This window comes from Diprion similis, chromosome 8 (assembly GCF_021155765.1).
Source record: "Diprion similis isolate iyDipSimi1 chromosome 8, iyDipSimi1.1, whole genome shotgun sequence".
Lineage (NCBI taxonomy): Eukaryota > Metazoa > Arthropoda > Insecta > Hymenoptera > Diprionidae > Diprion > Diprion similis.
Genome location: NC_060112.1, coordinates 13,681,779 through 13,698,852, shown reverse-complemented (window position 1 = coordinate 13,698,852; position 17,074 = coordinate 13,681,779). Strand labels below are relative to the sequence as shown.

The window sequence follows — 17,074 nt, the reverse complement described above, 5'->3', positions numbered from 1 at the left end:
AGAGGAAATACCCGTTTCTCGATAAAATATATACGTATATACTACACACGTATATGTATCTGGGAGTAGACTCGTTCAGCGCAGCGGGTCCTAGACCTCACACGCATCTGCACCGTCGAATCTTTTCCCGAACGAAATAGGCAGGGAAAGTCTTTGGAGAAAGAGAAAAGACCGTACGGGACACGGGGAGCTCGATGGCGACGTGTTCTGAATATCGAATCAGGGAGGGGAAATCGGATAGCGATAAACGCGCGATTGAAAGCCTTTCGGATCCGACCGTCGGAGCTGCGCTGAAGGTGGAAGGTGGAAGGTGGAAGTTGCAGAAGGAGACGGGAGAACTCTTGCAGCCTTCCAGCTCGAATCCCGCGCTCCGGCAAGCCGGGATATCGATAAGCCATTCGAATTTCCATCGAGATCCACCTTAACGACCAATGATAAGGTACGGTTAAAAGACACGGACCAATGGTAAGAGCTGATTACCGCAGGCTTTGGTCTCCGGGTCCACGAGACCAGCGTGCCCCGCCCTGCAGGCTGCAGGGTCTATGACCTATCGGTTTATCCCGGTAACCTTTATTGCCTTCCTTTCGGAGCCTCAAGAGATTCCAGATAAAACGTACTCAGAAATGCCCATTGTCCGAGCGACGGCCCTGGGGACATACCAACTGGCCTTAGCTAATAGCCGAAGCCATTGAAGAAATATGGAGAAAGTCTAGATTCGAATCTCGATTTATTCACTCGTGGATCAGCCTGAAAAGGCGGTTTCAGATTTAACGCGCGTATTATCACACCTCGGTGAGAAAAAAAAAAGGATAAATCCAAATAGAATAAAGTAAGTAATAATGTAATGACATACAAGAATCCACCGTGCAGGCTTTATATATAGAACCACCATTGATATATCGGTGAAGTATATCAGATGGAATTGATACGTTTCGTAAGTGTCTGAACCGACAATGCCCTCCTCCTTCGGGATAAGTAGTGCGATCATCTTATCCGGATATACATACGTGCCGAGTCAAATGCGGTGCGCAGGGTTGCCAAGAAGAAGAAGAAGAAGAACGAAATAACATTCAACGATTCGAGGCAAGGAAGATTTGAAAGAACGTTTTTAAGGGGGTTTGCACTCGGCTTGGGTCTCTCTCCTCGTCGCCCGCCGCCATGCGATGTATTCAAATTCGGTGGGATGTAACGTCGGTAGAATTTGATTTCGTGATGTGACTCGATGCTGCGGAGATCACCGGCGCCTCTCGTATAATGATATTGAGATCTGCAGCGTGCGACATCGAGCCAGAATCGGTCGGTGGCAAAACCCCCGTATAAACTGTCGAGCTATCCTTATCAGGTCCGACAATAGGATCGAGGACAGTCGATCTAACGTCGATTAATGCCAGTCTCAACCACCTTTTGCAATGTCTCGTCGCTTAACCCTGATATCGAGTGGCTGGCGGGGAATGCAGAGTCCGTAGATTACATAAAAACCAATCGACCCAGCTGGCCCGCGGGTTAAACCAAGTGGAAACTTTGCCCTTCCAAAACACCGAAAGAACTCTCGAGTCGGCTTATATGTCCGGGGAGCTCGGCTGGGTATTCCCTTAGAAATAAATAGTTCGCCAAAATCCTCTTCGATGGGGTGAAGGGCGTTACGCGAGGCCTCGATGACTCGCGATAGAGCAAAACCCGTGTCCCTTCTTCTCCTTCTCCTTATACCTCGTCCAATCATAATGGCATCTTTATTGCAGTCAAGCCAATGTCGATCTCGTGTTAAACAAGGCTTTGCCGTCCCAGAGATTCTCGTTACCGAGCCAAGTGGACCCTCACACTCCGAAATAATTAACAACCATGAAAAATGTTCATCACGACTTACTTGTTTCGGTGTAAAAATTTTACTGAAAATACTGGTCTTGCACCTAGGTGAGGACTTCTAGACTCAGTCGATAAAGTCGAAAATACAAACTAAGCAAGAATATTGTTGCAACTCGGCGTCATCGAACCACGCACGGATGGGCTTGTGGACTAAAACGCACTTTCACATTCAAGATGCGTTGTGTTCTGGGTCGGTTATTTTTTCGGTTCGTTGTCTTGCCATTGTGTTACACGTCGATGTAGACGATGCCACCGTAGCTACCTTGCGAGGTGAATACCAAACGGACGAGCGCAAACTTGGCGCGAATAAAACGTCCTCTTTACAGTAGACGAGGTTCCTATTCTACGTCGCCAAGAACCACGTGAGTTATCAGCTTAACCATTTGGAAAATATTCCACTAAACTATGTGGATGAAGAAAAGGTTCGGTATAAATCGCTTTTGACAATGTTTCAATACACAGATTGAACTTCCGACAAAATGGTTAGATTTAAAGAAAAATTAATACGCTCTTGAAACAATATTTTTTCTATGTATATCATAGTTCGTTGCTCGTCACTTAGAGAGGTGACATCTTATATAATATCGATCGCGATTTTTAATTCCGTTGAATCAGGTTCCATCAGTTTCATTCGAGCTTTTTGGCCGCATTTTCGAATACGGGAACATGAATCTCTCAACCGACTGCAGAATGCAGTTCACAGCGAGTGTGAATCGCACAAATCCGTCACTCTGGAGATGTTGACTTCATTTCTTATTCCTCGTCTACTGACTTTACTCAGCCCAGCAGCCGGATGCAGTCTTGCACACTAAGGCCGAACCTTTTCACCCGCCAAGATTATCGTACATATAGATTCGCACGTTCATGGATGATCGAAGAGAGAGAGGTGTTCCGCAATTGTTAGACTCTCCGGATTGGGGGTGTGGGAAAAATTTTGGAGAGGAAACTCATGGGTACGAGGCGAATAAACGTCGCCCCCTTTATCGCCGATTCGATAATCTCATCTTCTCTTCTTCTCGCCTATACACGGAAGTATCGCAAGCGGCGAAAGAGAAGGAGGGGAGGAAATGCTTAAATTCCTATTTCTTTTATCTCTCAATCTCGTTTGGTTAAATTCGAATGGATTGAATAGTTTGAACTATCCCCACAGGGTAGGCGGATCGGGGACGAATGCCCGGCCATTAGAGTTGGAATAAATTCGAATTCGTTCCTTTCTCTCGAGCGAAATGGGATAAGGTGGGACAAATTTAGGGACCAATAAAACTGTCGCCTGTCCCAATGTAAATTTACGACTAAAATAATTGCTGCTTTACATGTGATCTTTGAGTTTTTTTTATTTTCTCCCTGTTGCCTTCTCCTCCCCTTCCTTCTCCCTCTCCGCCTACGCCTCATGCCGATCTGCGCACCTACATCTGTCCGATCTCTGAGCCGCCCCGTGTCTCCGGACCTCCGACCTCGTTCCAAAAAATTTCATTCACCTTTCATTTTCTTTCCCTTCCTCTCTTTTTCCTCCTCTTCTCCTTCCGCGGCATCATTTCCAACGTGATTTAATACACCGACGGCAAGAGCTATGGACTCTACCGAGATCTTGCGAAATTAATTGTTTTACCGGCATGAAAAATAGCAAGCCACTCCCTTTTCCCATATTTTTCCTCTGGCCCTCGTCTTCAACGGGATCATTTATCGCGCGATATCTTCAACGTGTCCTGCACGCGTGAAAAATGGAACAAAAGCTCGAGATAATACGAAAGCAGCTGCAGTGATGGAACTCTTCGAATAACTTCCACAATTCTATGTAGTATTATTTATACCAACGATAAAATCTACCGTTTAATATGAATGAAGGTACTTATTAACAAAGTGATCACACAAGTCGAGATGTCAGATATGGCTGGCTTTTCTACAAAGGTTTCAATCCGGCAAATCAAGTTTGATATTGAGTGACAATGCATACGTGAATTGTGAACAACTCGAGGGTGAAGCTGCTTGCCAATTTCTTTGAATGATCAGAGTCTTTGCGCTAGCTTTACAATTCTCTGTAGTAAAAAATTGAGGATCGGCATGTCATATAAGGGGTAAACCCATATGCAGAAAAGTGTGTTCCCTATCTCCTGGGTTATAAACTATCGCAATATTCCCAAGCCTGCGGCGATAGGGGAACGTAGAAAACGCGGTTCTCACCCCTTGGCGCATTTCTGTACCTTGTGCACGTCGTCCGCCCCGCGGGACGTCGCGTAGGTGTGCAGAAGAAAAATAATAAGAGAGATGAATCGTCCTCGCAGTGATGCAGCGTCGGCAGAATGGATCGAATTATATTAAGTCGGATAGAATCGGGAAAGTTTCAAAATCGTTTTATTTTAAAACATCGAAAAGGGAGGCAGCAAGAAAGAGAGAAAGAGAGAAAACTGATCAATGCTATTATTCTTCGGTAGCGTATATACAAGAATACTTCTGAAAAGTTTGCAAAGGAAGTCTGATGCAAATTCGCGAAGAGAGAATGGAAAGAATTACTCGATCTTATTGAGAAGTCGCTTGCAGCGGAATGTGACGAAATTCTTGCTGGTTTCGCTTATAGCATTGCTGAACTCTCAGCTCATCTGTTCATCTAATTACAAATCGATGACCCCTCGTTCCTCTCGGGAATGAAGACGGATCGTTTCTGTGTTTGTAGCCCAGCCGGCCGGCAGTGAGAAAAAGATAACGAGAGTCGAACTGATAAATGGCGAAGTAATTCTACTTCTCTCGACGTCTTTTTGACACGTCTCGAGGCTTGTAACAGCTTTTGAGAACCGGACTCGAAGGGTCGCCTGCACTGCTCTCAATTCACAAGCAAATTCACCAGAAAGAATTGCGATCTCGACGTCCTCGGATGATTTACGTGACCGAAGTTAATTTGAACTTCCTGCATCACGTCCCGGCTTCCACTTTGGAAACTTTCAACTCCTTATATATATCTGTACCCGGTATAACACAGGGGCGATGGAAGATGGTGAAAGAATTATGCAGTTTTTAAATCCACCTTCTTTCATTCCTCCTCTTTCCGTCTTCTTATAAAACTTGGATACATCAGTCGCTTCTTACAGAAAAATAATTGTCTTCCCTTTACTGGGTTATGAATATTAAGAGGTTCCACGGCAGGAGATCCAATGAGAGCGTCGGGCGAAGGACCACTTTAATTTTCCGGTTGACGCCTTGAAAGCTAAGGGGGCTGCCGCTCGCGTTAACGCTAACGTGAAGAGCGTCGAGGTGCCAGAGACGACGCGGGCAACGTAGCCAATGGAGCCAATCGGGGCAATGAAATTCTCACCAAGATTCTAACTGCCGGTACTCGAGTGACGCTTGAAGTCTTCCGCCTTTTGTCATTCCGTTTGAGCTACTGGTATTTGCACCTAACATCAAAAGAGCCGGATGAGTATTTACACGGTATTTATCTCAGTTTACACCTGAAGGAAGCTGCTCGAGTGAGGCAATGCTCGCCTTGCTATTGGAAGCTATGAAACAGAATGGACAAACCGACGGTCCAAGTTTATCACAACAGTTTTGGCTGAGTTTATAATCCATTTCGAAGCTGGGAGATCGCAGGCCTGAGACAAGGGGTCAATGGGGGAAATGGTGGTGGTTTTGTTTGTTCGTTATAGTCTCGTCACTCGTTGGACGGGGTTAGGAACCATGAAATTATTGTCACGTCACCTACTTGTAGGTGGCGTCTCCCGAGAGGAGCACCGAGGCTCTTTTCACCAGCTCTGGGATGACGACGAGAAGGAGGACGACCTCAAGACCCACGAGAGATACCACGAGCTCTGCAGCAGCAGACAAGAGAGAAGAGGAAGAGGAACGCGAGGGGTGAGGGAAGAAAATAAAAGGTTATTTTAGGAAAGCCACCGGCACCGCCGTTGAAGATGATAGATTGAGGCGACCCAGGAAGTAATTTGGAAGGAACCTTTTGAAAAAGAGCGAACCCAAGGTTCGCTTGCTTGTACGTTGTGGCAGTAGCAACAATTAAGAGGTCCAAGGGCTTTCAATGAGTATTTGGGTGTGCTTGGTTCGACCGAGTGCACCCGCCTCTTTCTTAGGCGAGATTTAATCACTGATTTCGCAATCAACTCTTGGATCCGAACGGTGAGAGTCGTTTCGAAATTAACGAAACTCGGAACAGGGTTATTTGGAAAATCTCTGAATGGGGTGTCCCGAAACACCCGGCAAACGTATCACGGCTAGTTCGCGACACGTAAATGATTCGATTCCTTTCTCAGGGGGCGTACAGTTCAAGACTCGATGATGATAACCGACCGCCTGTACTGCGAGGGTGCAGGAGAAGGAGCGCGGAGTCGGCGGGGTAATCCGATTTGCCCGCTGATTCGATTTTCAATTTTCTCTTCGGCGCCCCAACCCCTTGAAATCCACGCATTTCCCTGCCTGTCTCTTCGACCCGCAACTCCGCCCTCGAACTCCGTTTCTTCCTCCCACGACTCCGGCTTCTACACTCGTTTTATCAAGAAGGAAACTTTCCCCATTCTCTCTCGTTCGCTTGTGGAGTTCAATTCCCGATGGTTGGTTTGTTAGCGGAGTGGGAAAACTACACGAGGCGCACATCCAGCGGTGTTTTCCGATTTGCTTAAAGTTCACCAATCGCCTCAACTAACAGCATACGGACTTTTACCCGGGCCCAATTCATTTCGCTATAGTAGCATCGAGGAGCTACCAATTTCAATCCAATCTTCAGCTGAATTCAATTTTCTCACACCTGGGCTGTGGCCTGGTTCAAACTGACGGATGAGAACCGGTACCCCTGCTATATACAGTTCTCCTCAGTTCATCTAAAGTTATCAAGAAAATTATCTGAAACGAGTTACACGCGTTCACGTTGCCCTTCGAACGATCTATCATTCGTTTGGTTCCTTACTGCGCACTTCTCATTACGAGATACTCTTTCAAAGTTAGAAGCAGAATTGACCGTATGAAGGAAGCGACTACCACAATTATTCAACAGCTCTTTACCTCTTTATTTTACCAACACCACGTATCAGTTACTTATAAGGAACAGAGTATACCTTCTTAATATTGCATATTCATGCGCAGTTCGTAAGGTTGAGAAATCATTGCGGCAAGCACGGAACTTTATTTTAATCGCACTCTTATTCACACCAAGACATACTTCAGTTTCATTGAGAAAAGTATAACAAGCAGATATTCACGACAATCAGGATAATCAGTTCACGGGTAACAAGAAAAGTTACTTGGTAATAAACAATGAGAATGTAAAAAATATAGAAAATTAATAAAAGTTGCATGTTAGTCAGTTTTCAGGGTATCGAAATTCAACACGGCGTTTCGCCCTGGATATTTTTGTTTTGTGTGGTTACAGCTGGTTTATTAGCAGGGGAGCATCGCATTGCTCGGCAAAACTTTTTCTTCGGTAATATAGCAAGGAGCATTAATATCGGTTGGATAATTCTGATGAACTTTAAAATCCAGATCTCAGGATAGATTGACGCCATAATTCCAACAATCGACGGAGCGTCCATCACGAGATACAGCCTCAAGAACATAAAGTACTTCTTCCTAATGTTCTTGTTGTTCTCACTGGCGACGGCGGTTGATTTTCGGATAATGATGACCTTGTACGTAGTGTAGATGAAGAGAATATTGTTTAAGACCAAGGTGATCGCAGGTGCTACGCTCACGTAAAAAATCACTGGATAGTTCGGCCCGTCGTTGACTCTCTCGAAATTCGGCTTCAGCAATGACGATGTCGGTATCCATGGACAGAGTTCAATGAAACAGGTGATGGCAGTTATCGCGAAGCTTCCACCCCAGGCATAGGCCGCATACTTCCAGGACTTCCGGTTTTCCGCAGACCCGGTTATGTCGTTGCCATGTCTCCACCTTAATCTGGTGATGGCTAAGGTCATTTCCAAGCATATGACGTTCAACCAAAATACGGTAGCTATCGTTACGAACTGCAGCAACAACCCGAATACTATATACAACCAAGCTGGTCTCATGGGCTTGTGACACAAAAAGAAATATCCCATTACAGCTAATACTACTGCAATGAAAATGTGGCAGGCGCTGTAGTTTAATACGGCTTTGTCGTAGGCGCGATTGCGAAGTTCAGGGACGAAGATGCAGAAAACGACGACAACGACGAAGGGAATGATGTAAATTAAATTTGCACCAATCACTATACTGGCACCCCAGGGAAATATGGGAGTAAAAATATTGTCGCATCCTTTCGGCCGCTCTCTCCAATCCATTGGACATGGCTTCACGTGAACTGTACCGTTGTGATCATCGACATCCATGCACATTTCGACTTCGGTTAGGTTGCGGGCATATTCCAAGACAGCAGCTTGTTCGTCGTTCACGCTTTCACCACCTTTTAAATCCACATTAATGTTTTAATTTATTCAAACAGCAAAGTCATGACCAATTAGTTATCAGTACTCTATCGTTCATAATAGTTGCATGATGGTTTAAAGAGATGATCATTGAATAAAATCCCAGATAGAATGGAACGAGTTACAAAATCGAAACAAAAAAAAAAATCAACAACTAGAGGTACATTGTTCTCAAACTGTTACTGAATGGTTATAATTAGTCGGCTACGAATGACTGCAATTCTTGAAGTGACTAAGGTGAGAGATTTTTTACTCTAATTTCATTGCAATATTAGGTAGTCTATATCAGAAACTAAATGCTATTACTACCGATAGAGTCGCTGTAGATGTGAATATAGCTAAGCTAAAGTTCAATTACTTCGATAGCAGGTGGTATTGAAGTCCGTTTGATTGCCATAGTTCGCTTCGTTGAAGATGATGTCGTTGTTGCTGCGTATGGATATCACACACTTGAAATTACTTCCGAAATTGTACCCAATTGGGCAACATTTAATGAGTTCACTTGAAGAACCGATCAGTAGTACAGTAAAATACACAAACAAGACAGTGGTCAACATGACAACAATTATTTTATGGAACCGTCTCCGACAGAACCAACGACTCCACGTGCGTCTCGTACGCCTGACTAAAACTATACTAATTGTAAACAAGAAATTTCATACCTCACTCCCAGCCCACTCAATTACTTCACGCTACATGTGACTACTTGGGAATCCTCATTCTTCAGTGGGAAACACAGACGTCCGGCAGATGTGGTATTGCCGATGACACCTGAGTACAGGCCGAATGTTGACTCATTGTTGGAATACTATAGTGGGGTCGACATTCAACATCCTTTATACGTATACTGGTTGAGATTCGATGGTTATCGCAGTCCACAACGCCGTTCCACTCCTTCGACATCCGTAATCGGAACGTCTTGGACACTCAGTATACAGAACCGCGTATTTTATTAACCTTCGGTGCTCTCTTCTCTGTGTAAGTAAACCAGTTTGCTGCTCGGATTCATTGGTCTGTCAAACCCACTACGTTTTGTTTTATTCAAGGTTATGAAGTCAAACCTTTATCATTGCGTTATGTCGAGATCTTAGCCAGCAAATTTACGGATGGCTTGCATTAAACGAGATAAGCTTCATATTCGTCCTCGCACTTGTGTTATCATCTCACGTTTTCTTTTTTACATGACTGTAATCGTACTATGAGTTATCCCCGGAAGATGACGTGGCGGCAATACCGTCTCACTAACACCATTTCCAACGCAAACCCATGAAAATCATGCTCTACAATTTTCTGTATTTTTATTGTTATCAATGAAAGTGGATGTACTCAGTGGAAGCATAGTGAATCATGATAGGATTCGCCACGTGGCAGGGAAAACCATGAATAGATAACTTTCCTTCTAATCCAACGTGCAATGCTCAGGCGATCTCACTCTGATGTTGACGATCGACTCTATGAAATAAAATCTGAGATAGAAATTCGATCGTATTCTTTACGTAAGACGGACTTCTAATTCGTGCAAATAATTGCTCCTCTACAATGCACTATAATTTCATCATCAAAATCGCACGGTGGATGATCACATTTCAATCTTATTAATATTGCAGTCTATTCCGCGATGTTCAACATATTGTTTCATAAGAGGTGGCACCTACCATTACAAGCTGAAAGTATTCATTCTGTAGGACGGTTTTTCCCCGGCCTCAAGCGACGATGTATTATTGTTTAACGATTGGCCGTGAGCGGAATATAGTGTTAAGCTTCAATACGTATGCACGCAGATACGTACATATAGGTCACTCTTTTTCGCTGAATTTTGCCAAGTTTTAGAAGCCATTTACTTTGGGATTCTCCTAGGTAAAGAAATTGAAGTATTACAAAACTAAACCGTGAATGAATTATTGCGAGTGCAAAATACATTTCGTTCGTACAGATGAAAATATTTTAACAATTGATCATCTAGTAGGGACATCGTTTCATAACCGTATTACGCATTTCACTTATATTTACTCATACACGATTGATAGATACTTTCTCGAAATGCAAACGGAAGAACATCTCACAATAAATTATATGAGTAGGAGTATGACCACAGAACTGAGAATGTCGGTTATGCTATCAAAACTTGGACAGTTGCATCATTATAATACACACTTTTTTTTAATCTCTCTTATATGATAATTGAAGTTATCTGGAATCCCAAAGACTACCACTACCACTATCACTACTGACAATGAATAATACAATCTGCAGCTTACGGCAGTAGAAAGATAAATAGCGTCACTGATCTTTTTATACTATCGCGGTGTAACTCATTTCCTCTAAGTGATACGCACATCCATGCGTCAAGAAGAAATGTTTGCAATCCATTTTATATTGTGATATTCCGACTATACCATCAGTATGAAGTCGCTACCAAAGACAGCTTCATCAGTAAGTCTCGGAAATATCTGATTGTGAAATGGCCTCTTGCAATACTTGTAACAAAATAACAGCCATTTCTAGACGTAATGCTAATTTTGGTCTTTGCTTCAGTGAGTTCAGGTGAAGCGATTATAGAATTATGTAACAAGTGTTGTGACCGTGGACAAATTTTCGTGACAATCTATAATGCGAGGATTCATCCTGACCGATTTCCTGACGTTCTTGTTAGGTTAAGAATGGATTGGTAATTTGTTTCACAATCAGCAAGGGTGCTTCAAGATTAGCATCGGCGACTGACGTCTAAAACCAAGACTGACTGATGGAAAATACAGGATCTTGCGTTGCACCTAGAAAATTCTATCAACTAAACGTGAATTATTGTAAGCTTTCCAACGATGAATCACACAATTACAGGATGTGACGGGATACTGACTGAGATTAGTTATTGGGGTGCGAATATCGCAATGCACATGAACATTATTCACGTAGTATTATGCTTCCCAGTTGTTGTGTCCTACTTCATCTTCGCCGACTTCGGTCGTCGAACTTACAACCGCGCAGTTTTGCGCCACAACACCTGTCTTATGACGATGGGATGCACTTTGATCATATTGGGCGTATGCACGCTTTGCCACTGGGAACTCAATGGCGTTGTGACGGTTCTCTTGTGGTTAACCCTGCAATTCTTCACCCTAGCGTCCGCTTTCTGGTTGAATGTAATCTGCTTCGACATGACTCTCGTGATCACACAATTCCGATGGCTGATTGGATCATTCGACAAAAGTGAAAGGGAAGAGAATCGCAGATTTCGAGTGTACGAAATATTCGCCTGGGGAGTGGCTCTGGTGCCGACTTTCTTGGCTGGAATCATGGAACTATGCCCAGTGGGATCGGTTATTCCGGGCTTGAGAGCAGGCTACAAGATGTACAGAGAAGGGCCGAACATCACGGTCAACTTGTACTTCTTCCTCGTACCTCTGGCCACCCTATTCCTCAACAATATTCTGTTTGTGTATACGTCCTGGAAGATTTTTATCGTCCAAAAAAGCACCGCTATTGTGAATCGATGCAAGGATAACACCCTGTGGAGAAAGTACTTCCTCTTCGTTAGACTCTACCTGTTGATGGGTGCTCCGTGGTTCTTTGGGATGCTTATGGCGTGCTTGAATCATCTCTGGATTCTCAAGACTTGCCGAATAATACAACCAATCTTGTGGCTTTTCATGCTGCTAACAAAAAAACAAGTACGGCGTAGCATCGCGAACAAGACTGGCTTTAAAAGAATTGGTAACCAAAATTCGATAAACTTCGTAGAAAATATGAGTTGAATTAAACGCATGACAGTAAGATTGTATTTCGAATGCTGCCTTGCAGCATTGGTGTTTCATCTTATTTGGCCACTGCGATAGTGTAAAATAAGTTGTAAATATTATTGTACATAGATGAATGTAAAAATAAACGAGATTTAACCACAGCTATGTTTGACTTGAAAAATTAATTTAAATTCCATCCGAGCACAAATTTATCGAAAAATAACAATTATGACTTATTGGTAATAAAATATTATGACTGTTAGTTTCAAATTACGCACTTCAGGGACGAAATTGAACTGAAAATTTTATCAAATTTTTCTTATATTTTTATGGTTTTGAGGCTGCTGATTAGAAATCTGAAATCAAAATCGAAAAATTCAAGATGATGGCAGCAATATGGCGAAGCTGAAACCAAAAAATAAAAATTTCTGACCAAAATTTGTTTAATTGTATCCTGCATGAAATTTTGAACAAAAAGGCTCTGTCATGTTTTTCAAAAATGCACACTTCTTTACAAGAAAAATATAAAAATTTCTGACTAACGAAATCAATTAGAAAATGTGAAAATTCTCCCTCTGTGCATTACCCGGAATTAATGACGAGAACGTAGAGAGAAACTAATGCTATGTTTTCTTTTTTTTTTTTTGTGTGTGTATGTGGTCTGCATATGCATATATACATATATATCAGTCAGAATATCTATGTTTTTGTGATTGTTGCTGAATTTTAATTTAAAAAAAGAACTAGTATTTTTCATAAATCAATTGTTTATAACAATTCCGTGGATGATTATTTTGTCTAAAAAACATTTGAATTATCTTACGCAACTACTTTAAGAGTCCAAAAACACAGGAAAACCGGTCGCATTCTAGGAGTGTCACTGCCCTTGAAAGAGATAAGATAGATCAAGAAAATAGAATTGAAACTTTGATGATGGAGCAAACTTGGATATCATATGAAATAATCCGGTCCAGTTTTCCTCGTTAATCTATTTTGAACCTGTTGTTGAACGCAAGAATGTTTCAATCCTGCATTTCCTGAATGGATAAAATTACCCCGCCTGAAGCGTTATTGGTCTAGTATCATTAGCAAGTGAATACCGCACTCTCAACAGTTATTTTTAAATCCTAAATTCTTCGATAAATTACCGCACTATAAGTAGCATTCTTATTCCACAGGTAAGTACAGGTTTCAGAAATTTCTATAAATCGGTATCGAGGTTTTGTCCTAAAAGCATATCAGCTATTTTTGCACTAATTTTTTGCGATAACGGTTTTGATTATAGAAAAATTTACATCCACATTCGATAGATTCCTTTTTTTCCCAAATCTTGCTCTAGATGAAGGGTATGACCTCTGGCTTGCCTCTGTTTGTACAAAATTGATTAGCGACTATTTGAATAAACGCAAGAAATTTCAGAACGTCATCGACTCTCGGCTGCCATTCTTCCTTCTCAAGGCCGATTCGCTTATTAATCTGCGAAGGGTGGCATCTCCAGCAATTACTCGTCCCTATCGTCACGAGATGATCTAACCGTGTTACCGGACCCCTTTCCGTCATCTTTGCAGGGACTACCCCTCCGAAACAACACCACCCTTCCAGAACGCCCGCCTCCCCTAAAGAAAATATCAAACCATCTTCACGGAACGCTCAGTCGATGGTTCGGACGAGTGAAAGCGGAAGATGGAAGACGAAGAACGGAAAAGGGAAGGTAAAGATGAGGCATAGTTAGGGGAGGTTATATTTCCACGAAATTAAATTTAACCAGAGTCACGTTCCGCATCAGGCCTGATATCTGAACTTTTCGAAGGTATGAAAAGTATGTGGAAAATGATAAAAACTATTCCATCCTTATATTCAACAAATCCTAGCTGCACCCCCGGAATGCATTGATAATTTGAATAAGCTTCAATCGTCTCGGTTTGATTTGCTAATTTCGAGCGCAGAAGGTACAAGTTTTACTGCTTTCGCTTCAAACGAGTGAAAGAAGTGATCGCACAAAACTAAAAACACACACGCTACACTCAGGGTGAATAAATTGAGTAGGAAATCACAGCGTCGGTTGAATCTGTTGACTACTATGCTTTGGTAAACATTCGGTTGAATGTATAGACTTATAGAGGGCATAAAGAGAGCAAGAGAGAGGGTGAGCTGTAATCCGCCGCGCATTTAATTATCCATGTTCATTAGCGTATCCCGATTGGTTGATCGGTGATGGATCGGCGTGACGTCATGGGAGGATGTCCAATCAATCAAAGGATAAGCGGAATTATCCGATTACGGGAACCGTAGCCGCAAACAACTACCCTGGCTTATGGATTCGGATTTGATGGAAAACTTTTCTAATCGGTCCACCGATGGCGATTCTCAACCTCCATTCTATCCCATGAATCATTGGAAGGGCTGCTCACTTCCTTCTTTTCGAAGAAAATCAACACAGTTCGTGTAGCTTGATTATGTAGTACCGATAAGCAGTGACCTCAGAGTATAAAAGAAAGTGACGATATACTTAACCGTGTAGGTGACAGATCTTTTTCAAAAATGTTATAAACAATCACGCACAAAGAATTCATACTCATTAAATATTTTTTATTTCTGTATTGCGTCCAATGGCTGAATGAAGTATTGCGCAGTCATTTTCAAAGAAAATTAACGGCAGAAACAACGATTAGGAAATACCTCTAGACCTGAGATTTCTGTTCGTTGTCTTTCCAGCTTGCTGCAGCTTTGAACCTGTTGCACGGCAATTAATCTCTCTCGCGAAGTAAGACCGAGGTTCGACATTGATTGACGCAAATAACGGAAGATCTATCGAACTTGTAGCTGGGCGTGTGTCTAATAATGTGCTACGCACAAAAAGTCATGAAACTCATTATGCTTGTCAAATTTTTCAATTTGGTGAAGTTGCCGAATACGATGATTTTTATAAACAACGTCAAAAATAACTTTACGAGGCTTGTGTGACAAAGTCGACAAGGGAGGAATTTTTAATCTTCCGAAAAACCAATTCACTCAGAGAGGGAGGCGGGCTTCTTACAAATTCGGCAATGCCATCGCATTTTACGAACCCACAAACGTGAAGGCTGTTGTATCAAATCGCGTACCATCTCACCGTTGAATAACATCACTATTTTATATTTCGTGAAGTGAAACAGCGATGCGAAATTGTCAATATCCAAATGCAGCGAAATGTTGTACTGAAAAAATCAATTCAGTACATCTCGTTTCTTTTACTCTTCAAATTTTTTTTACTTCAAATTTTTCATTTCCTTCTTTCACGAAAACGAATCACACGCAATCTCAACGACTAAATTTTCATCATTTCGTCGCGACAGTCGACACGCGCCTTTCAATTCAAATTTGATTACAGACACGTTGCACAATGAAAACGGCCTCCTAGGAATAGAATTAATTCGTTGCACTTGCCGCGAAGAGACTACGAAGCGTGTCGCTGCTCCCTCGGCAGGGTGTCATAGATACATATAGATACAAACTGGCAGCATCCCCTATCATAACGCCGTCACAACCGAACCCGATACAAACTATTTCATTTGCCGTCCGGCTCCCCCACAAAGTGCCCATCTCTGCAGCGGTCGGTGTAATGAAATCATAATTCCATTTGGGGTGACAAAAGTCACGAAGCTGGGGATGCTGCATTCGCGACGAGTCAGATCGATACGCCTTTTAATTAGAAGACGCAATACAAATATCGTTAAATATTAATGTCATACAATACAATATCATTCAGGTACATTAGGGTGTGTCAAAAAAAAAAAAAAAAAATCGATTTTCCAACGGGCCACACCTGAAATAGTTATAGTTTAGGCAAAAACAAAAATTCTGGCGAAAGATAAGCATTGTCGATTGAGTGGAAAATCGGGCGCATTTGATTTTTGATTTTTATTTTATTTCCTTTTTATCAAATTTTTGATAGATAATCGTTAGTAAACATTTTTTTTTGTGCTTAGAGCGGCCAGTGGATGAGTTTGTGTCTTAAATGAGATGCTCTAGCAATTTTAACTCTTTAGTTGATATTTAATAGGGACGTCTATAAGATTTTCTGATTATCATTCAATTAAAACACATAAAAAACATTTAATGAAATATTAAGCAATTAACTCTTAATACCATTAATAATTAAACTTAATTACCTCCTGATTATATTGTAATGGGAAATGTGTAAATATTGAATAAAAAATTTAAATCCGAGTGAGAAACTGTTTTTTATTATCTATCATAAACTAACTAATTCAGGTGTGGTCCAATCAAAAATTTTTTTTTTTGTTCTGAAATATTCAAGGTACATATTTCTCGGTACGAACTGTAGCTGATTTATGCATCTCCAGTTAATAATTTTGGGTGACAGATTTCTCTGTTCATTCCGTCACATCATGCATAATAATGAATTATGCGAGTGGTCGTCTCGTTCGTAAAATAAAAAGGCAGAGAAACGGAGTTTAAACAGACGCGAGAAAGCATTAAAATTTTTTGCGCGCATATAAACGATCACCTTAATGTTTGTTTTGTACAAGTCATTGGTATAAGTTATCACTTTTCTGTCTTTTTTTCTTTTTGTCACCATCACGTTCCATCGTCTTCGCTTTTTACTTTTATTTTCTAAGAATAAGGACAAAGCTTTTGAGAGATTTTCTGACGTCACAAGTGGATTGCCTTGCCTTTGCTTGTTCAATTTCGTAGCCTATATACATATAGGTGTACATATACAAAATAAACGCCGGAGGGAGTAAGACTAGGTGGGCGCGTGCGAAAGCTATTGAAATGAGACCATTCGATACCGGAACGCATAACTTTGGTTTTATTGGAAATCTAACCGTAAAGCTATACTATAGGAGAAAAAGGGGCCGATCGAGTCTCGTGGGACGTTCGGGTCATTTCGATGAATTTCTATTTATTGATTTCGCTACAAGATTCTATATAAAATTTACAAAATCCACAAAATGTAAGGCCTCGTTTACATAAATACTCCGAGACCCACCCCGCCCCTTGCAGCTTCAGGGCAATGCACCTAGCTGTAGTATACATACCTACAAGAAACATCCTCCCTTCTACTCC

The 17,074-nt window shown here is 41.7% G+C and overlaps 1 protein-coding gene across 1 annotated transcript; it reads right to left on the bottom strand.

The window, feature by feature from the left end:
• Positions 1-7,181: 7,181 nt before the first annotated feature.
• On the bottom strand, positions 7,182-8,906 carry LOC124409810. The gene is made up of 2 exons (XM_046887666.1): positions 8,623-8,906; positions 7,182-8,242 (listed from the first exon to the last, which is right to left on the bottom strand). The coding sequence occupies exons 1-2, from the start codon at positions 8,819-8,821 to the stop codon at positions 7,182-7,184; spliced, it is 1,260 nt and encodes a 419-aa protein (XP_046743622.1). The 5' UTR covers positions 8,822-8,906.
• Between the last annotated feature and the right edge of the window lie 8,168 nt (positions 8,907-17,074).